Source organism: Misgurnus anguillicaudatus, chromosome 2, assembly GCF_027580225.2.
Source record: "Misgurnus anguillicaudatus chromosome 2, ASM2758022v2, whole genome shotgun sequence".
Classification (NCBI taxonomy): domain Eukaryota; kingdom Metazoa; phylum Chordata; class Actinopteri; order Cypriniformes; family Cobitidae; genus Misgurnus; species Misgurnus anguillicaudatus.
The window spans coordinates 20,207,570-20,230,242 of record NC_073338.2 but is presented as its reverse complement, the minus strand read 5'-3'; the positions used below and the strand labels follow the sequence as shown (position 1 = coordinate 20,230,242).

The 22,673-nt window shown below is 36.7% G+C and overlaps 1 protein-coding gene and 1 long non-coding RNA gene across 2 annotated transcripts; both read left to right on the top strand.

Moving 5' to 3' along the window:
• The first annotated feature begins 91 nt into the window (after positions 1-91).
• dars2 (aspartyl-tRNA synthetase 2, mitochondrial) lies at positions 92-22,230 on the top strand. Its single transcript, XM_055201789.2, has 17 exons — positions 92-565; positions 686-785; positions 1,017-1,083; positions 1,194-1,289; positions 1,381-1,476; positions 4,146-4,269; positions 4,357-4,403; positions 7,341-7,447; positions 10,481-10,550; positions 10,743-10,922; positions 11,214-11,321; positions 11,726-11,788; positions 17,620-17,772; positions 20,383-20,601; positions 20,954-21,064; positions 21,455-21,530; positions 21,836-22,230. The coding sequence occupies exons 1-17, from the start codon at positions 370-372 to the stop codon at positions 22,024-22,026; spliced, it is 2,004 nt and encodes a 667-aa protein (XP_055057764.2). The 5' UTR covers positions 92-369; the 3' UTR covers positions 22,027-22,230.
• Positions 15,841-17,180, top strand: LOC141369064 (uncharacterized). The gene is made up of 2 exons (XR_012372602.1): positions 15,841-16,336; positions 16,417-17,180. It is a non-coding gene; the product is annotated as an uncharacterized lncRNA (long non-coding RNA).
• Positions 22,231-22,673: the final 443 nt, after the last annotated feature.

The window sequence follows — 22,673 nt, the reverse complement described above, 5'->3', positions numbered from 1 at the left end:
AAGATATATAATTTATTATCATGTTTCTAAAATGAATATCGATTCGTTTGAGATCTACTAATAGTGTCTAAGCGAATGAATTCACATTCACAACCGGGGTGGTTTGTCTTTGCAGAATATCCGTGCATTTGCAAGGTTGTCGCTAATAAAACCTTTTAATCAGGTTATTTTTAAATGCCATATTAATCGAATATTAATGAATATTTAATATGTCCCGTATTTATTGCTGTCGTCGGCACAAAGCAATAGAAAGGAGATACAATTATTTATCAATTATTTAAAATACTATAATTCAATTTATACATTTTCCACAGTCAAAGCTTTAAACATGGAAGTGAAACTTTAATTAGCTCTCTCATAGACGTTGTAATGGCACAGAAATACAGATCGGTTTTTCTCAGATCAGTGCAGCATGTGTTCAGGAGTTCACATAGAGAAGTGTGTGTGTATAACAGAAGATTATTGTCTGCAAACAACCACATCTGCTTTATAAAACCAACTCAAACTCCAAGATTATTAGCATGTGCTCATACCTTCAATAGAAACAGCTCTAGTCACACTTCAGGTAATGTGACCTAAGCTTAGCATGTCTATTTACAACAGCCCAAGGACAGTCAAAATGATTTTACAGTGTTGTGAGACAATTATACAATATGAAGTGTGTGCTTGTGTTTTTGTTTTGTAGATCAAAGCAGTTTTTCTTTGAGAAGCCACACATGTGGAGAACTGTGTTCCAGTCATATAGATGAAGAAGTTACTCTATGTGGCTGGATACAGTATTTGAGGTTTGAGACATTTACATTGGAGTTTTCAACGTTTTGTATAGTACAAAGATATGTTTAGGAATAGAGCTGAAATTGTATGAACAGCATTTAAGAAGAGATGGTTATTTTTAATAATAAATTGTTAGCAATATTAAACTGTGGAAATTAATGGTAATTAATTTTTGTACTGTATTTGAGCTATATGTCTATATAAGTTTATCTATGATTTGTTTTCTCTACTTGACACTGCAGACAGGATCTTTTTGTGATCTTGAGAGACTTCAGTGGATTGGTGCAAATTCTTATCCCACAGGATGAGGTACTGTAGGATGTGCCGTCTTGTAACTTATATACTTTCTTAAAAATTCAGTTGGAAATGTTATACTTTACTCATATGTGTTGTTTTTCTTTGGCGCTTTAATCCTTTAGTCTGAATTGAAGAATGCTTTTCTTGGCCTCACAGTGGAGTCGGTCATTATGGTGAAAGGAAAGGTTCGGCGTAGACCAGAGGGACAGGAAAATAAGGTTGTGATCTGTATTCATATGTACATAATGAACAATATTGGACATGTTTTTTTTCCTATGTGTGAAATGGTAATTTTGTCTTGAATATTAGAAAATGTTCACAGGAGAAATTGAAGTCTGTGCTGAAAGTATTGAAGTGTTGAATACCTGCCGAAAACTGCCTTTTGAAATAAAAGACTTTGTCAAGGTAAGCGTATACGTCTTTCTGAATATTTAAAGGAAAGTATTGCACACTTTATATTTGAAGAGTTCTAAAACGCAATAAATCCATTTTGACAAATTTCGGTAAGAATGTGTTTTCTATACCAAGAAAGTGACAAGATGAAAACAACTATTTTCTGTTACAAACTTTCACATAGCATCTTTAGGTTATAAAAACATAAAAAATTCAAATCCATAATTTGATTTCCAAAGATGTATTATAAAAACAGATTATTTTTTCTGCAAAATGCAATAAAATCATGACAAGTTTTTTGTTCAAAATGCTATAAATCAATTGAATCAATATATAAGTGTACATTCCTCTTTGCCATGTTATATTCATTTAGTTGACTAGTGGTATACACTGATAAAAAATAAACATTAATGGCATTAATCAAAACACTTACTTTGTCATGTTAAGAACACTGTCATTGCTGCTGTCATCCTCGGGACCTTGTCAGTGAATTTTTTTGACAGCGTTCAGCTGTAAAATGTTTTGGTCGATTTTCATTGACTTTGAGTAAAATAATGGAAAGTTTTTCATAAGATCCGCTGGGGTCAATGTGTTAGCATGACAGAAGCTTGATGCTGTCGTGTGAGATCAAGCAACAGCCGGCGTTTTTCCTTCGAACTAGTGCCTCTCACGTAAATTATTAGATTTTGATGGCTTACGTTTCTTCCCCGCCACAGGTTTATCAATGCCATCAAAGTTTTATTTTGTTTTTGTTTGTTTGTTGATTTACAAAGTACAAAGTAGGATTTCTTGTGTATTCAAAACGCCGCCATTGATGTTTACAATGCGTGGAATGGTGCGCTGTGATTTGTTGAGCGGATTTATTGCATTCTGCACAGAAGGAGGACTGGCGTTTATCGAAAAAAGGAAGAAAAGATGACAGAATAACACAGCGAATATTGAATTTTGCATTAAAAAAGCAAAGATTTTACTTTGTAATACTGACCAGATAGAATACTGATATAATGGTTTATTGCGTCTTGGAACCAAACTCTTCATTTTGGTACTGTATACTTTATGTAGTCTGTAGGTGTTGTGGCAGAACATTGCTTCTTAGGTCAGTTGGCAAATGCACTTAATGTTCAAAACAATGTTGCAGTTAATTTCATTAACACGCTTGTATAGATATGACACAGTAGTTTACAAATGTCGTAACTCGTAATGGCTTTAAAATACAAATTCTAGTGATGGATTTGCAGTCAAAACTTGAAAAAATGCGATTGTTACCATTTTATTGAACCATCTGTTTATATTATCTTATTACACGGCTCTCTGGAATGCTTGATTCTGATTGGTCAGTTGAGACATTTGCAGGTTCGTTCTTTTCAAATAATAACCGCTCCAAATTAATAACGCATAGCCGAAACTACTTGTATGTTTTAAATCCCTCCGCGCCAACAAAGATCAATAAAGATTACTGTCTGTTTGGCGACATCTTGTGACAAACACTCGACAACCAAGACAAGACACAGACAGCTTACTGAGACTGAACTTGACAAAAAAGAGCATGACAGCTACGAAGCCAACACACACAAAAATACAGAATGGGCATTAAAACTTCTCAAAAACTGGCTAAAAGAGAAAAAATGGAGACAGACCAGTATGAAGGAGAAGATCTTAATAACGTATTTAGATCATTTTATGCATCTGTGCAAAGTTTCGCGGAAGGATAAAAATGTTAATTTACAACAAATATGCCAATAATATGTTTAAAATTCATATTCATGTCCAGTTTTTTTTCTTATGTGGCAAGTAGCCGTGTAATAAGCGGGATAATGTAGAGGCAGCCGGTAGTTATTGGGAAATAAGCCCCTTCAGTGTGATACAAGACCCTCCGCTTCGCGTCGGGTCCTGATCACACTGTCGGGGCTTATTTCCCAATAACTACCGGCTGCCTCTACATTATCCCTTACATAAACCCCTGACAATAGAGTTTAGGCATCAGAAAAATATCAGTCTATTTACAAGTTTTGTATTTTAGATAAGGGAAATGTGCACATGCATGTCTTATGGATGTGACAAAAAAGAGTTTTTGGGAGACAAAGTACTTTCTAGGACTTCTTGGAAATAAAATGCACAGACCAGAAGCAATAATACCCAACAAATGGAGAAGGAACGACTCTTTAAAAACATTTAATATTTAATTTAATTTTTGTATGCACATTTATAAGGGAGAAACGGCGTTATGGACGATGTGACATTTGCACTTAACTATGGGTATTTAAACCACCAAATATTGACATCTGAGATATGAGTATGGTTAAAAACTTGGGTAAAAACTTTACTTTTCATTACAAAGTTGACATTTGCATGGAATTGCCCAGATGCATTTTTTACTTTTATATTAAAAATCTAAATGGTCTTACACAGTGTTAATTTGCTTTTTTCTTGTCTTTTACTTTCATCTTTTCTTTTTTATTTCTTTTGATATGGACCTAAGGGTCTAAAATAATGAATAAATGCAAGTATGAATGCATAAATTAATGAATGGATGTTCTTTACAGTCCTGAGAGAAAGAGAGAGAGATTCGGAGTTGTAAGATTCATTCCCAAAAATAATACTTCTCTGCAAAATGAGAGATAATTTTTAATGTTATTCCAGGGATTGAGAGTGAAACATATCCTTAAATTTTTGCCTTATAGAAATCAGAAGCCCTCCGGATGCAGTACCGCTATCTTGATCTTCGGTCATCCATGATGCAGTACAATTTAAGACTACGGTCACAAATGATGATGAAAATGAGGGATTACCTTTGCAATTTGCACGGTGAGGATTTCCACTGACAGTTTAATACCTTCCTCTCTTGTTACAATGTATTCTAATAGTTAATGGGCATTGTGTTTGTTTTTAAAGGTTTTGTGGATGTGGAAACACCAACTTTGTTTAAAAGAACACCTGGGGTAGGTATTTATGATGTGTAAATTAGTTGTTGTTTATATTACTACAACATAAATGTAAGACCAAGGGCCCATTCTTCGTACATCATTTACTACATTCAAGATCAAATGACCCATCCGAGATGTTGAGATCTTGCTAATTATGATCTCGCTAATTCGGTTCTTTGAACACCCCTGCTGTTGATGATTAGTATGGCAGGATTGAATTCTCTGAGATCATTGCGTGTTCGTGCACCTCATAAAAAAAGGCAATGCATATCGATGGTAGATACATTGATCAGCAACACTATAATTTTCCGGTTGTTACAATGGCCAAAGAACACAAACATTTTTTTAACCCCTGCAGTGCTTGAGGTGACAGTCTTTTGGAGAAACTACTTGCAAGTGCCTAAATAAGTTTACTTCAATTGCATTATTCTCACGTACGAAGAACGTGACCCAGCTATAAAAAGTTGAGATCCATGCTTTGTTGATTTTGTTTCTCCAGAATCTATGCTGTTATGCTTTACTTTGTATTTTAAAAAAATCAAATAACTCCTACAGCTAATGTGAGAATAATGTGCTGAAGCTTAACAGCAAGAAAACTTTTTGGTTATTCAGAAACAATGCAGAATGATCTTGCAGTCTTATGTGGGGCAAGTTTGAATGGAGTTCCCAAACATCAATCGATACTACAGCGGGTGCAGAATATTTCAGTACCAGAGACTGTGTGATGTGATTCATACTCTTTGTTGTGCTGGTAACTTTATTATTTGTTTCCGGTGAATGGAATATTCAATACGTATGCATAAGTGCTGGACAAATTATTTATAGAATCCTACTAGAATGTGTTTATGTATGGTATTCAGTTCATGAAACAAACTCTCATATTGTTCAACGTCTTATTTTTATGTTAACACATTTGTCTTTAAAGGAATAGTCTACTCATTTTCAATATTAAAATATGTTATTACCTTAACTAAGAATTGTTGATACATCCCTCTATCATCTGTGTGCCTTAACGTAAGCGCTGGAGCGCGCTGCAACGCTTCGATAGCATTTAGCTTAGCCCCATTCATTCAATGGTACCATTTAGAGATAAAGTTAGAAGTGACCAAACACATCAACGTTTTTCCTATTTAAGACGAGTGGTTATACGAGCAAGTTTGGTGGTGCAGGGTGGAACGTGGCGCTTTTCTGGGCGGATTTGAAAGAGGAACTGTATTTTGTGGTGTGGTAGCACTTTTGGGAGTACTTTGACTCGGCGCAGTAACACCCTCCCTCTCCCATTATGAGAGTAAGAAGGGGAGCGGACTTTTCAGGCGAGTTGAAGTGCTCCCAAAGTGCTATTACGCCATAAAATATAGTTCCTCTTTTATATCCGCTTAGAAAAGCGCTACGTTTTATTTTGTACCACCAAACTTGCTCGTATAACTACTCGCCTTAAATAGGAAAAACGTTGATGTGTTTGGTCACTTCTAACTTTATCTCTAAATGGTACCATTGAATGAATGGGGCTTAGCTAAATGCTATCGAAGTGTCGCAGCGCGCTCCAGCGCTTACGTGCACGCACACAGATGATAGAGGGATGTATCAACAATTCTTAGTTAAGGTAATAACATATTTTAATATTGAAAATGAGTAGACTATTCCTTTAAGTTAAAAAGTTGATGTGTTTGTGCTGGCTTAAAATTTTAATTAAATTTAAACATATTAGTTAACTTAAAATAAATAAATGTTGAGTCAACTAATATTTTTAAGTTGAAATAACTCAATATTTAAAAGCAGCATGAACATTTATAGTCTGGTATACTGCATAACCTTTATTTTTACTTGCTAAGCACTTTTATAATTTTATGATATATTAATTTAGTGATAAGGGTAATCCTGACATAGATAGACAGAGAGACAGTAGGCAGGGTTCCAGGGGTCCTTGAAATCCTTGAAAGTTTGTGAATCTGGGGGTAAATTCAAGGACCTGCAAGTTTTTGAAAATATACATATATAGATACAGGTCATTGAAAGTGCTTGAATCTATTTTATGCAAGAAGTTTTCTGGGAAAAAAATCAATTTTATTCCTTGTGTAGGATAATATCACAAATATTCTAGCCTTTTTAAGCACACGTGCTAAACTGTTTGCTTAAAATGCTTATATTTTCTGTATGTGAATGTTGATTAATACCAAAATGCTTTTTTGCATATTTGTGTTTGACACATGAAAACGTCTCGGCTTACGTATCTAACTGTTGTCCCCTAAGAAAGGAACGAGACGCTGCATCTCCCTTGCCATACGTCCTGCGTCCCTGTAACGCCGTCTTTGGCAATATTTCATATAGCGATATACTTCCTGACTCCCGCGTCACCCTGTCTTTGTTGTTAAGCCTCACCATTTGTTGAATTTGATATACACATTCAGACACACTTACCCCTGGAGGCATCCCCAAAGTGTCACCGTTGGGACGCAGCGCGAGTTCCCTCAAAAGGAAACTGTAACAATATATCTTAAAAGGTAACACCATGTAGCCTTGCTCTCATTTGAAATGTGTCCCCACATTTAGTCCTTGAATTTGAGGGTATTGGACCTGGAAAGTCCTTGAATAGTCTGTGAATTTGAAGTTAACTAAGGTGTGGGAACTCTGATACTTTAGGTACCGTAGATATATCACATAACAACACCTTTTGGGAGCATGTTGGATTTTATAAAGTCAGTGTCAGTTGTAATTAAGTTGGACGGAAACTAATGCACACTAGATCAGGTTGTCCTAGTTCACTAAATGTCACTAAGGTGTTTTTGGCACGCGATTTTCTCAACCCCGTTTTGCGCAGTGCTAATTTATTTTTGCTCTTTAATTATGCAAGCGAGTCACTTATCGGATTGGCTTGAGATTTTGGCCGCCTCTGTTCTCAGCAAGACGCATATAAATACACAGAGTTTATTCAACCATTACTGTGTTTCTCAGGGTGCCAAAGAGTTTGTGGTGCCATCTGGAGACCCTGGAAAGTTCTACTCTCTTCCACAGAGCCCGCAGCAATTCAAACAGCTCCTCATGGTGGCAGGCATAGACCGGTAAATGTTTTCTTACATTTCTGTATTTTCCTGACATTCATATACTGTTGTCAGATGCTTGGCAGGTCCATTAAACCCGGCTTTCGCTGACTGACAGCACAATGGAAACAAATCTACATCCTGTTGGCCGACATATCTCTCAACGCCAACTCTCACAATCAGACCGTATTATTCTTAGCTTTGAACAGCTTTAAAATATGATATATATATTCTAACATCTATAGAAAAGAATGCATGCATTTCACCTTCTTTTTCTAGTTTATAATTCAATGCAGAGATTGTGAGGTGGTGTTAACTTGCATGTCACTGTGCAGATTAAATTAAATATTTGACACCATCGAAAATAAAACGTTGTTGATGTTTTCATTGTCAATTACTCGTTACTATGATTTTATAGGACCTAATATATGATCTGTTTGTTTGTTTGTTTGGACATCTTAAAAAGAAAAATCTGGAAAGATTATTTATTTATAATATGTAATTTAATTTAAGCAAAATAATAGACTTACATTGAAGGAGAGATCCAAGTCATATCTATAGATCATTAGAACATGTATATAACAAAAATGATAAAAGGGATAGCCGAACGGCTATCTGCAAAAAATCCATGCCCGATAGTTTCTTTGAGTGCGTCCGTTGCTTCGTATAATTATGAAGTAATTAATTTGCTGAATAGATGCTGCATTAGCAGTATTTACTTTAACACTTATTAATTTAATTCATATATTTTATTCATAAATGTATTTAACTTAGCACATTTTCATGATTCAGTACTGTTGTTTTATTACTTTTGTAATCCAGTTCAGCACTGATTCACTTTTAGGGCCCTATTTTAACGATCTGAGCGCATTGTCTAAAGCGCACAGCGCAACGTCTAAATGGGCGTGTCCGAATCCACTTTTGCTAATTCAACGACGGGAAAAATGGTTTGAGCGCCAAGCGCATGGTCGAAAAGGGTTGGTCCTATTTTTTCAATGATTAATGGGAGTATTTTGGGCGTAACGTGCAATAAACCAATGAGAGTCTCAGCTCTCATCCCCTTTAAAAGCCAGTTGCGCTGGCGCTATGTTTAATCCCTATTTAGATGACGAACTTTGCAAACTGAAAAACTAAGGGGAGGAAAAAGATCCCCAGTTTAAGATTAATGTTAAATAATTGTGGTGTTTTACACTTGTATTGAAATTGTTATTTTTTCATTAAAACCTTTAAAACCCATTTTGTCAAGTAAAAAATCAGGCTTTTAATTGCTTTAAATGGCTGTCCAGTATCATCAAAAAATAATTTACAAGTTTGTAAGAAAAGGTTTCCTGTAAAAAAAACTTTATTTGTTACAAACAGGAGATAAAGAATTTACAAACGGCTCTCCGCACGTTTCAGCACTTTGGACAGCGTTCAGAGTTTTTTAAGCATTACTTAAAAATGTATCTCACCATATCCACAGGTACAGAGTCATCATATACAATAAATTCGTGAGGTAGCATTTAAAAACAGATGCATTTGTTTAAAGCAAAGCATTTATTTACTTACCAGGCTGCAGGTGAAGCTGCTATTTGTGCCTTCTAACGTTTCATAATTAGTCCTCATTTATGTCCAAGACACTCAATAATAATCTTTTACATTCAATCCTTTAATATTTCATATTTAAAAGCGTTTTTGTGCTGCTGCGCATTCATGTATGTGTTGAGCAAACCCGCGTTGTCGTCCCATTTAGGCGCATATTACTAATGCGCTCTTCAAATAACAAAATAAATATATTGCGCCATTGACTTTAGACTTTAGACCAGGTTTTATTTGGTCAATAGCATAGTCTATTTTAGTTGCTTAAAAATAGCAACTCGCCAACAATGCGCCTGAACACACCTCGTTTTCAGACCAGAACGCCCATGGGCGCAAAAGGGGGCGCAAATGCATTTGCTATTTAAACAACGCGGCGCTAAACGTGAAAATTATAATTGCGCATGGTGGCAAAAGACACTTGCGTCGCGCATTGCGCCGGGTGTAAGATAGAGCCCATAGTGTTATGTTTGTTTTTTATCCAGTATCCATTTTAAAAAACTATTATTCGATTAATCGGTTATCGGCAAGTAGTGACCAACTTAGTTATCGGTATCGGTGAAATCCACTATCCACTAAAACGCTGTGTGCATCTTAGAAGTTTATGGTATCTTGCTCACCTTAGTGTTATAATACAATGAAACGCTGTTATTGTATACAGTTCTTATTTATTAACCCCTTCACTGCCTGGGTTTCATATTCATAGCTGTGAATGATCAGAAATGTATACTTCTCATTCTGACTACAGAAATGGATGATCTAAAAACATTAGCTTAGCTTTTCTACTTTTACCATAAAGTGACACATCAAACATTTGGTTAAAATCACGTTTTTGAAAGATTATTAAAACATAAAGTTTTTTCACTTTTAGTGTTATGTTTTTTTTTTATCGAGTATCAATTTTAAAAACTATCGTTCGATGAACCGGTTATCGTCAAGCAGGGACCAAATTAAGTTATTGGTATTGGTCAAATCCACTATTGGTCGACCTCTACCATGAACCTCCAGGAGAGGAGTTATCCAATGAGGGAGGAAGAAGGAAATGTGATAACGCGTCTTTATTCAAATGCAAATACATATATTAAACAGCTGTCCCTTGTGGTTAAATTGAGCTTGTTTAATGTAATTCCAGTAATTGATGACTAACTTGTTATGAAGACCTATAATGTGATGTATCAACATGGCGGATGTAATACGTCCAAATTCATTTATACTATCCATATTCATAATATATATTGTTTTAACGGTCAGTACCTACTGTCACAGTATGCGATTTTGTACACAAGGCTAGTTTGCAAAACAGTATTATTGACCACACTATTTTCATTTTGGCACCATGTCTGTTTGAATTAATAATTGTGCTAAGCCACGACCGGAGGCGTGAGTTTATGAAAAACCTGTCAAAGAAAAATGATAACACTATACATGATATTAAAATGTAAGTCAATATTGGCCGCTGGTTATCTCTTGCAATCTTAGGTACTTTCAGCTCGCTCGCTGTTACAGAGACGAAGGCTCCAAACCCGACAGACAGCCCGAATTCACACAGGTAATATGTAAAGAAGGTCATAAACAAAAACAATGCATCATGCCTGACAATATCTGCATCTCAGTTCTCATGCAGATGAGCTTTTTTAATGATGTGCCTCGATCATACTCCCACATGTGCTTGGGAGAGCTGCTAATAGCCTTGAATTTGAAAGCAACAACTCCCGTTTTTCTCCTCTGTACTGACACATAGGTGGATATTGAGATGTCCTTTGTAGACCAAGCTGGTATCATGAGTTTGATCGAAGGCTTGCTTCAGTACTCCTGGCCAGAAGACAAAGGGCCGATTAACGTTCCCTTTCCCTCCATGACCTATGAGGAGGCTATGAGAGACTTCGGGGTGGACAAACCGGACACAAGATTTGGAATGAAGGTGACTGCGTGTTTTTCCTGGTTGCACATCATCTTAGATTAGGTGTAAGACAGGAGCGAGGTTGTTTGCGTGCTGTCTGTCCTTGGCACCACGCAGCGCTGGAACGCTGTTTCCCCACACATCACCGATTCTCATGCAGCGCTCAACAATTAAAAATGAATCTCTCATGATAACAAGTTGTCATGCACCGCTGTGTGTCCTGAATGCATAACTAACCATTGTCATTCTCTCATCTCCTGCTGTTTGACGAGTTTCTGTGTCTTTAATTCGGATGCGCTTTCTTGTAATCAGCTCGTGGATGTCACAGCGGCTTTCCAAGGCACACAGATCGAATTCATCAAGGATGCGCTACTTAAACCGGCAGGCTGCGTTCAGGCCATCTGTGTCCCAGAGGGAACGGTAAGCGTAGAACCTGATGCGTGAAACACAAAAATGTGTTTGATGACTATTGAAAACCGTGTTTTCATTTAGATGCCACAAGTTAAGTTCAAATCAGTAATCATTAACTAAAAAGTATTTATTTAAGTATTTGTCAAGCATATGTATAGGATCTATGCATATCAAGTTGTGCATAATATAAAAGGCTCTGTAAACTCTTTATGTGTAACAAAAACAGCGTGTGCACGTTCACACTGCTTTCTGCTAACTCTGGAAAGTTTTTATATGGTTTATATATTTTTTTTATAAAACATTTTGTGCAAGTATACAGTTTTTTTGCACTTGATCAGTTGCACTCAGGCCTGCGGTGAGGTTGAAGTGGTTAAGTAGTTGAAGCCTAACTGTGTGTGTTATTTCATCCACAGAAACACCTGAGGGCCAAAGACTTCGAGTTCCTGAAAGAAGCAGTCAGGACACAGTATGGTCAGGTTAGTTCGGTCTTTGTTTGCCTGCTCTCCTTAAGCTTTTGGTGTGTTGCAAGACTCATGAAATGTTTATCTAAAAACAAATCAATGAATCTGGGTGATTTTGGTGGTCAAAGCTTCAAGTTAGTGTAACACATCATACTTAACCTGAGGCTGGGCCAGACCTCACTACAGGGATCCAGCTCTGCATAGTGTTGTGGGCGGTCTATTATAATAGGAATATTAAATGTGTTCTGCTTCATGTATTCATATGATGTAGTTTTTGTGTAATGCTTATACTGTAAAAGTTCAGAAAGTACAGTTAAACAGTTTGCAATGTTAGTTTATAAGTAGTTAATATTTTTTGTAAGGAGATGATCTGATGTGATTTATATGTCTTGATAACTTGCATGCTCTAATTGATAATCTGCTCTTGTTGGTGTCATTTGTACATTTGCTCATACTTGGAAATTTCAACAATCTCCTTCCCACCCCAGATCATTCAGGTGTTAAACTTATATGATACTTTTAAAATATATATATATATATATATATTCTTTCTTAGTCTTTATGAATTGTTTTAATACAAATATCTAAAAATTCTTAAATCAAAATGTATTTTCTTGTTGAGCAAAATAACCTAAGAAAAGTCTCATTTTAGACAAAAAATATAAAGTTTGTGCATAAAACAAGCAAAAAAAAAAAAAAATATATCTGCCAGTGGGGAAAAGCAAATTTTTCTTGGAACTTTTCTTGAATTTTTCTTGAATTAAGTGTTTAACTCTTTCCCCATTGACGAGTTAAACATTTGCATAAAAAAGTGTTCCTGAAATTTTTTTTATGTTAATCTGCAATACAGTCATTACCCAATTTATGAAAAAAAAAATAATACCAAAATGTTATTTACGAATTTTACACTCCATGTATGTTTTGATAATCATTCTGAATCTGATCTCTAACAAAATTCCTTCACAAAAATGCAATAGCTTTTAGCTAAAAATTTGCATTTTTAAAGAAAAAAAAGAAGAGAAATACAATAATATATTTATAAGAAGAGAAAAAATATAGATAGGATGAAATGTTTGTTTCTCGTTTTGTTTGTTTGTTTATTGTTTGTTTGAAAGGAGAGGGTCTGTTCTTTCATTTGATATATTTGTATGTTTATATATTTTAAGAATCTAAATTTTCTGGCAGGCATTTTGTGAAACTTTTGTAAATATTACAAAAAATGCTGGTGGGCAACTTTTCAAAAAATGCCTGGCGGGGAATGAGTTAAGAAAAAAGTTCAAGATTTTTTTCTTACCCCATTGGCAGATTGTTTTTGCTTGTTTTATGTACAAATTCACTTAAAGGAACAGTATGTAAGAAATGTATTTCAATGAATCATAAAATGGCCCTAATGTGTGTGTCACTAGACATTAAGAAATCATTTTCATTTAATGAACTTATATCACTGACAACAGTGGTCCGGCCAGAATATTGCCATTTAAAAAGTGGAGTTGCAGCCCTCAACTGATGTTTATGTTGCCATGTTGTGTATTGGCCACCAGTTGTGTGATTGCAGTACCAGTTTTAGCCACAAGATTTGTGATTGCAGTACCAGTTTTGGCCACAATCCCACATACTGTTCCTTTAAATTAAGACAATGCATATTGACTTATTTTTTAGATATCTGTACTAAAACAAGACAAAAATACTAAGTGAGAAAGTCATTTTTGCAGTGCAGCTTGTTAAGATCACATTTTTACCTGCTGTATGATTAAACTGGTGAAAGAATCCCTTGCATTTACAGAGAAAGCGATAAGTAAGTATATTGAATATTGGCTTGGGGGTGGGCTCTTTTTTTAAAGTTGGGCCAGTAATCATTCACCTAGCAAATGCATTGCAACATGATAAAATCCCATCAGAACAACAATGCAATTCAATGCCTTTGCATCCATCCAAAAACATCATTATTGTAGTGACTTACATTGGCAAATGGTAAGAAGAGAAGAATGTTTTTTATATGGTGTCTCAAATTTCATTTTATCATGAATGCATTTGGTAGACCCTTTTATCCAAACCAAGTTACAGTGTATATAAGGTAAACATTTTATCAGTATGTAAGTTCCTTGGGATTTGAACTCATAACCTTTGTGCTTTTGACTTCGCTATTATATATTTATATATATATATACACACACATCAGTAACCTGATAAACCACTGTTATAAGTAGTAGTAATATTTCTGTTTTGGAAATGATTTACTTACAGATGTAGTAGTGTAATAGAAAAACAACAGACCTATTGGTATTGATATCCACACTACTTGTTCTGAGTTATAGACTCATTTATTGAAAGTGGCATGATCAAAATAATAGCAATGTGAGATTTAATTAGAAAATGAGTTAATTCTGTGAAAAAAATCAGATCCTTTTTGTCCTTTATTAAGAAAGAACAAATGTTTCGCCCATTGTTATAAAATATATCTGCTGCTGAATTTCTAAGTAAAATGGGCCGCTCCAAACATTGCTCAGAGGAACAACGTAATTTGATTAAAAAGTGGGGGAAATGCAGCAAAGTTTAAGATACTCAGCCAAAACGATTTCAATTGCTTAAATTGGCAACAAAAAACAAAGCACATGGATTAACTACTGTTAAAACAAATGTAAGAATAGTCAGGATGGTAAATATTCAGCCATTCCTCACCTCTAGAAAGATTAAAGATGATCTAAAATTATCTATAAGTACTATGATCTGATTGAAGCTACGCTGTTTGCAAGAAGCTCCCATAAAGCACCATTGTTGAAATAAAGTCATGTGCACAATCACATCAACACATCAACTGGCCCAAAGAAAAATGGTGTAACATTTTGTTCTTTTGGAGTCAAGTGGTTATCGACAGAACCTCAGGTGACCCCTGGGTACTGAATTCAAGGCACACTACACTGTAAAGACAGTTAAGCATGGTGGTGCAAAAATCATGGTTTTGGGATACTACTGTGTTGGGCCTATTTATCATATAAGGGAACATCAGTTTGAAATGAATACATCAAAATACTTGAAAAAATTATGTTGCCCTTTGCAGAAGAGGAAACGCCTCTAAAATGGGTGTTTTAACAAGACAACAACCCCAAACACAAAGGCAAGAAAGCAAAATCTTGGTTCCTGACAAATATAATTGAGGTTATGGAGTAGTCAGCTCTATCCCCTGATCTCTACCTCATTGAAAACTTGTGAAATGCAGTTTCTGAAGCAAAACCTAAAAATCGACAGGAACAGTGAATCCTGGGTTGAAATATCAATTTGACACCGATTTGCAGCAGTTATCAACAAACAACTAAATATTTAGTTATGCAAATAAATATGAGTAATACAATAGTTTAAAGTAAAGTTAAATTTCTTTAGGTGTCTACAGAGAAAAAATAAATTTTTTAAACAGCTTAGTATTAGTTTTCTTAGCTTCCCTTTGAAAGAACAAGACAGACTTGTACATGTTGTTAATGCTTTGATTTGGAATTGGTAATGTTTTCAATACATTTCAAATAAGGAAATAAACTCTTAGTATAACACTTTCACTTTTATTTTTTTAACACCAATGTACACTCTAAAAACCGTTGGGTTATTTTTTTTACCCAATAGGTGGGTTAAACATATTGGGTTGTTCTGTTGGGTTATTCCTAGCTTGTATTGGGTTATTTCCATAACAACCCAGAGACTTGGGTTAAATTCGGGCTCACGTCACGCATTTTAAATTTCAATGGTCAACAGGTGCTACTGCTGAATGCGGACAGACACGAGAGGTACGTTTTAAAATATATATCTTTGCGTAATTTTTTATTTTGCTACAAAGTGTCTTTAAGCTCTAACACACAGTAAACTATCAGCCACGTTTAAATAAGTGTACAAAAACACTGTTGTCTAGTTTTTGTCTGTTACACCTGTTCCATTCATTAACTGTTACCGATGCCAACACGCGTTTTTAAGCCATCATAAACGTAGAGAGACATCGCAATTTATTTTAATACTAAACAGCACCAAATCCCTTACGGAAATGAATCATTCCTTCTTTTAGTAGTAACGTTAGTTTCATTGCCATATTGCTTTAACCATGCTTTCTGTAACAGACAATGCTTTTTGGTTTAAAGTGTAGTAAAAACCGTTTTTTAACTTTTGTAAAGGATTTAACCGGCTGTTTTTTGCTCCAAATATTTTTTTAGCCGGTCTGTGTTATAGACACAGAGCTGTAATATAAATGTGATTCTGAATGTAAATGTCTTAAGAAATGACTCGATGGCATTTTATTGTCGTCTTACTTCAATATAATCCCTAATAAAGCGTTGCACGTCTACTACTGTTTACTGTAACCCCGGTAACGGTTGAATTTGCAATTCGGCGCCATCTACTGTCAAAGTAGAGTATTTATTCAGCGTGCCAGATGTGTTTGCTTTGAGATTTAATTAATTATTCTTTTTTTTAAATGTAGACATTCTTGGAGATGTTGCATTAAAAACCTTACAAAATGGCCAGCAAGATGATTCAGCCTTCCTACAGTACCAAGAGGCAAAGCAAACATTTATTAATTTGCAACCTGTAAGTATCATTTATGACACTTAGTTTTTTTTAATCTTGTTTATGTGTGCATATTTACATTGTGAAAATTCTGTCTTCAGGTCAGAAAACAAACATAATTCAGTATTTGGAGGAGGAGGTATGAAGAAGACCCCATGTCCTACTATGGGATGAATTCGACTAATTACAAGCCTTTGTTATCGTGGGGAGGCATGGCCCAGGAGCAAGACCAGCAGTTGACATGTGCTTTAATATTTTTTTTTACATTTTATACAGAGTATCCCAAGCCTTTCACTACTGTTAAGTAGTTTCTGTAACATACAATACATTTTGTACCAGGTGATGTTTCCTGAACACACTGTCACCTGCTTAAAGGGACAGTTCCCCCAAAAATGAAAATTGTCATAATTTTCTTCCTCTCCTGTCGTTACAAACATGTACACATTTTTTTGTACTGATGACCACAAGGGAAGATGTTTTGAGGAATGTTTGAAACCAAACAGATCATGAGCCCCATTGTCATAGTAGGAAAAAAGAATACTATGAAAATGAATGGGGCTCATGATCGGTTTGATTTCAAACATTCTTTGAAATATACCTTTGTGGTTATCAAAGTAAAGAGTTATATACAGGTTAATAACAACATGAGAGGATGAAAATGATGACAAAATGTGTGAACTATGCTTTTAAGCAGTTTTTAGTTGGATAAGATTGAGTAGATTTGTTTTGTTCTTATGTTTTTGTTTATTTATGTATGTATATATTTATGTATGTGTGTATGTATTTATGCTTCTATACATGTATGTATTTATACATTTAAATGCAGGTGCAAATGACTAAATGAAATTAAAGCATTATAAATGTATTTGTAAGTTTTGTATTATTTATTTATAAAGCAAATAATAGTAATAAATAATAATAATAATAATAATAATAATAATAATAATAATAATAATAATGGGGTTAAAACAGCATTGCAAAAATAACCCAACAAATTGGTTATTTCATAACCCAACTAATTGGGTAAAACTTTCTACCCAATGCATTGGGTTAAAATAACCCAACAATGGGTCGGTGCTATAGTAACCCACCATTGGGTTATTTATTGGGTTATTTTTAACCCAACTGTTTTTAGTGAGTATATATTTGATACTTGGCTTCATTTTCGTCTGGGATACCAGTTGGAGAGACTGACAATTGCTCACAGGCACAAGTTGTACGCTGTGTTGATTATGGAAATGGACAACCTAGACAGGTGGAGAAAACGGATAATCATTGCTGTTTTTCCTCGGTGTGTCATGTAGGAGGTGAGCGTGGCTTTGGTGAGGGCAGATGGTTCAATGAAATCCCCTCTCAGCCGACTGCTCTCGGATTCGGCCAGACAACAGCTGCTCCAGATGGCCCGGGCCAACGCTGGAGACTTGATCTTCATCACAGCCGGACCCCGGGAGAACACGGTGCGTAGTGCCCAAATCCTGTTTCACACCCATGCAGGCGCCCGTGTAACCACACTGGTTTGGGCTAATATATGATTCATTAGGGTTTGGTAAAGAGATATGTAATTAAACTACAGGTATGCTTGGACTTCAAATACATCAAGCAATCTCAGGTTGTATTCTGGTGTCATTTAGGATGTTAATTTATGATTTTGTTGCTAATTGTAAATATTGGCATGGCTTTGGTCAGGGTTTTTTTGCCAAGTTGGCCTAATAAGTATTCCTATATGTCACATAAATATTTCACAATGTCTGTAATAGAAATATAGTTTTTTTTTATTTGGATGAATTTCCTATTAAACCATGTATTTAACTTTGGCAATGAAAGGAGAATATAGGCAGCTATTTTTTACTCCTCTCTAATCTCAAACCAACTGTGGTGAAAACTTCAATTCCCAGCACCCCCATTTTACGGTCTTCCAGTACCTTCTCATCAGTTCAGTCATTGTGCCCTGAGGTGATTGATGACTAAGGATTTTTAGAAATATGGCTTTAGAAGAATGCTGACATGATCTAATCACTTTTAAAGAATATTCATCTTTTTCTCGCTTCAGCTCTCGCTCGAGGCCGGTGCAGATGGTGAGCTTGGCACAAAGTGAGACGGCTGCTTAGTCACAAAGCAGAGAGTGGGAGATGGTTGAGAATAACTGTCAGGATTTGTGTGCTGAGGTTGCGGTGTCGGATGGTGATACCGGTGCAAAAAACTAGAGATATTTGTGCTGAGGGGTGTTCATTTGCATGCAGATGCCTTTAAACATCTTATTTTTGTTTTTGTTTTATTTGTCTGCTGCAGCCCACCACTGTTAAAAAAAACCCTCTTTTGGTTTTATTTCTATATCCATGAATTGGGAGATTTGTTTAGCTGTATTAGTATTTAGTCAGATTTTTGTTTAAAGGTTAGATGTTACTCTTTAGTAAGTACAGGTCTTTTCAAAGCCAACCTGGATTTGCAGTTTCTTTTTCTGAAATAATCGTAATGTTTTAGTGTCTTTATAGTAGGGCTGCCTAATGATTAGTCACGACTAATCGTTTGCAGAATAAAAGTTTTTATTATACACAGTACATCAACAAATATTATGTACATATAAATGCAAACACATGTATGTATAATTATATGGAAAAATATATTGATATAATATAATTTATATCATATATAAATATAAATTATATGTAAATCTACACATTTTTATACACATGCAAATATTTCTTAAAGACGGAGTGCACAATGTTTGAAAAACGCTTTGGAAAAGGAGACGGGCCGACTACCAAAACACACTTATAGCCAATCAGCAGTAAGGAGCGTGTCTACTAACCGACATCCTTGCCGGGTTGTGTATGTGTGGGGCGGGTCTTTTAAAAGAAGGTCCAGATTCTATTGGGGTAGGGGAGTGTTTGTTTAGGTGATTTCAAATATCAACATTGGCTTTAAAACATTGTTCACTCCGCCTTTAAATATACATGCATGTGTGAGCATTTATATATAACATAATTATTATACACATTACACACACATTTAATATGTAAACAAAAACTTTTATTCTGCAAGCGATTGGTCGCGACTAATCGTTAGGCAGCTCTACTTTATAGAAGGGGTGTAGCAGGTAGCGTATGCCTTCTAGATGTGTTGAGATTTGGTGCTCATGTAGATAAGCGAGGGAGGTTGAAGGTCCTGATACCATTCCCCCTTTCCCAATAATTTTCACTTGCCTACCTGTATGGCGCTGTCTCAAATGGCACACTCCAGACTTGTGGACTTCCTCAGAGTCTACACTTTGATCACATCATGCAGTGCAGACCTTAGGGACCATTGACGCGAGTCCACGAGGGTTCACCGGAGTCGTATTTTGGCACAGACTCGAGCGTCACGTCGGAAATAGGAAGAGAAGGTGCCCATCAGTGTGAACTCCTCCCTTCCGTCTTCTGATTGGTCTGACTGCTTTTTCGCAAGGACTTCTGAGTTGGTAAAGTGCGTGAAGCCGGCTGCAGTGCGGGCTTCGCCGAAGACCGCATCAAGGAGGCAAAGGGGGCGCTGATGAGCACACTTCTGAGAGTAAACATGACAGATGGGACACCCTACGGACTCGTAGACTAGTGCCGAGTTCAGACTGCACGATTTTAGCCCTGATTTTAACTCGCCGACAGGTTTTGAGGAATCGCCAACAAATGGCCGAAATCACAGGCAAATCGATGCTCGTGCACGCGAGTGACAATCACACAGTGTGAATTATAAAAGACACTATCTGAGAGAATCGCCGAGTTGACGTGCGTTTGGTTGTGAGACGTAGTTTGCGGACCGGGACAAAGTTGTCAGCGAATCTTCCTATGGTAAAGTCATGTAGTGTGAAACCCCCTGTCGCCAATCCATCATGCAGTCTGAAAACAGTAGCGTCCGAACGCTACCCCAGATAGTCATGCAGTGTGAAAAGATCTGTGAATCATGCAGTCTGAACTCGGCAAAAGTGAGCATGCGCAATTTAAGACCACAAAACTGAAAGTCCACATGAAGTGCGCCATTTGGGACACGGCCTATAAGGTTTAAAATAAAAAAAGCTTTCTTTCATCATATCTTAGCGCCCTCTCCTTGGGAAACTGAGACTTCAGTGTGCAGAGCTGCTTGAGAGCCACGGCGTGCCTGTTCGTGACCCCACCGTCTTTCACTTCCTGTGGGTGGTCGACTTTCCCCTTTTCGTACCCAAAGAGGATAACCCAGAGATGCTGGAGTCTGCCCATCATCCCTTCACCGCCCCAGTACCCGAGGATGCCCATCTGCTGTACAACAATCCCCAAAAGGTTTCTATAGTGTTTCATCATAGCTCTTTTCAGTACAATGTCTTTACAGACCTCACAGAATCATAGTTGTCAGTTTTGGATGATGTCATTCAATGTTACTAGAATAAGTACAGCGAACAAAAGTGCCATTCTGGACAAAAATTAAGTAAACATTTACATTTACCTTGATGCACTTTATCCGAAAGTGACTTTGATGATATTGCTGTGCATGACGGTGTATAACGTCATAAAATGTTGTCAACATTCACCCTCAATCTTTCATGTTTTGTTAGACTTTAGTCATGAGTTGTATTTCATTCATGGAGGCGGTGTATGGTGTATCGCTTCCCATCTTATTTATCTTCTTCATCAGGTGCGAGGCCAGCATTACGACTTGGTTCTGAATGGCTGTGAGATCGGTGGAGGCTCCATTCGCATCCACAATGCCTCTCAGCAGCTGTACGTCCTGGAGTCGATCCTCAAGGTAATGGAAACAAAGAGTGAAAAATAACCCACCGAGCAGAGATCATTTAATGCTAGTCATAGCATTTCTATTGCACATGTCCAGATTTTCAATAGCACCATTTTCTTATTTGTGACTCCTACGTAACGCCCCCGCACCTCCGACCACTAACCGCTTGGTAGCCGAGCTACCCATTAAGCTATATTTAACCATCTTTAAAGAAAAACAAGGTTTTCGATCTTAAAAGCCAAGGGGAAGAAAAGTTGTTTTATACTGAAGCACTTGTGGTATAGATTTGTGCATTCTGTACATGCAGAGACTATGAACGATTCCCTTTCAAGCTATGAAGGCTGCAAGGTCTGCTAGGCAATCCATCTGATCATTTGTTTTCTATTTGTGTCTGTGTTACAGGAAGACCCTTCCCTTTTGGCCCATCTGTTGGAGGCTCTGGAGTCCGGGGCTCCTCCGCACGGTGGTATCGCGTTAGGTGAGCGAGCATTCGATGCATTTTACCTTGGACGCCGTCAAGGTTGCGGAGGTACCACTGTGACCGAAGCAGCTGTTGATTATAATCTCCTATTGGTTAAAGTGGAACGGTCACGGTCAGAAGCTGAAATTGCTGGCCGTGTCTACAATGTGTATGATGCATGAAGTGCCCTTGAGTTTTTGTTTCTTTTTGATCTCTTTTATTTTGTGATGCACAAATTGCAATGTTCATTTATTTGTAGATGTATAAAACATATAATTAAAAACAGATGCATACATTATAAAATGTCTCGTTTTATTTTGCAGGGCTGGATCGACTGATCTCCATCATTGTAGGAGCTCCCAGTATAAGAGACGTCATTGCTTTTCCAAAATCGTTCAGAGGCCACGACCTCATGAGTCACGCTCCAGACTTTGTCTCCGAAGATGACTTGAAGCCCTACCATATATCAGTGATCTGGCCCAACGTGGATACAAAGGGTCAGCAGGATAATTAAGCTCTAAAACTGTTGATATGAGTATGATGTTCACGATTTCCGTGGGGACCATGTGCTCGCAATTTATGCTTGTACCTGCTTGTGGGCTTTTTCATTGGTGTAGACAAATCAGAAGTCAACAGATCGATCAAACATCCTCATCAAAGCTGTATTTAGTGTTTTCAAGTGCAAATCTTTTAAATTAAAATCTTTCAAATCTCTAAAGCAGCCGTCCTGGCATTTTATACCACCCATCAGATTGCGTTACCCTTGCATTGTTGTTAGGTTTATGGAAGGTTATTGTTATGTTTTTGTAGGGAGGTAGCAAAACCTGACAGGGTAGCACAAATCGTCCATGCCACTAGTGGATATTGAGAGTGCCTGAGTATTTCAGTAGGGGGCAGTGTTGTTCCACTGCAACTGTTTGCACTGATTTCCCCCCTTCAGATGCCTTGCGGCGTAGGCATAGCATATCTTGCATTCTTCCACATACCGAATAAAGCTATATTTCAGTTTTCCTCAGCGATGCCTTATCTGCAAAACCAGAGGCTCATTTTTCATGCCCGGGTACATCTACTCATTACAATCCGGTGTTATTTTAAAGCAGACCTTTGCTTCGGAGCAAAAAAACGGCCACCCGGCTGTAAACACAGTGTTGTGTGTGCGAC

What these genes read in the sequence shown, in the direction of transcription:
- dars2 (XM_055201789.2), top strand. Translation starts at nt 370, where the DNA reads ATGGCACAGAAATACAGATCGGTTTTTCTCAGATCAGTGCAGCATGTG. An exon ending in TTCTTATCCCACAGGATGAG is followed by an intron (nt 1,084 to 1,193) that starts GTACTGTAGGAT and finishes TTAATCCTTTAG; the next exon opens with TCTGAATTGAAGAATGCTTT. An exon ending in TCTGTGTCCCAGAGGGAACG is followed by an intron (nt 11,322 to 11,725) that starts GTAAGCGTAGAA and finishes TTTCATCCACAG; the next exon opens with AAACACCTGAGGGCCAAAGA.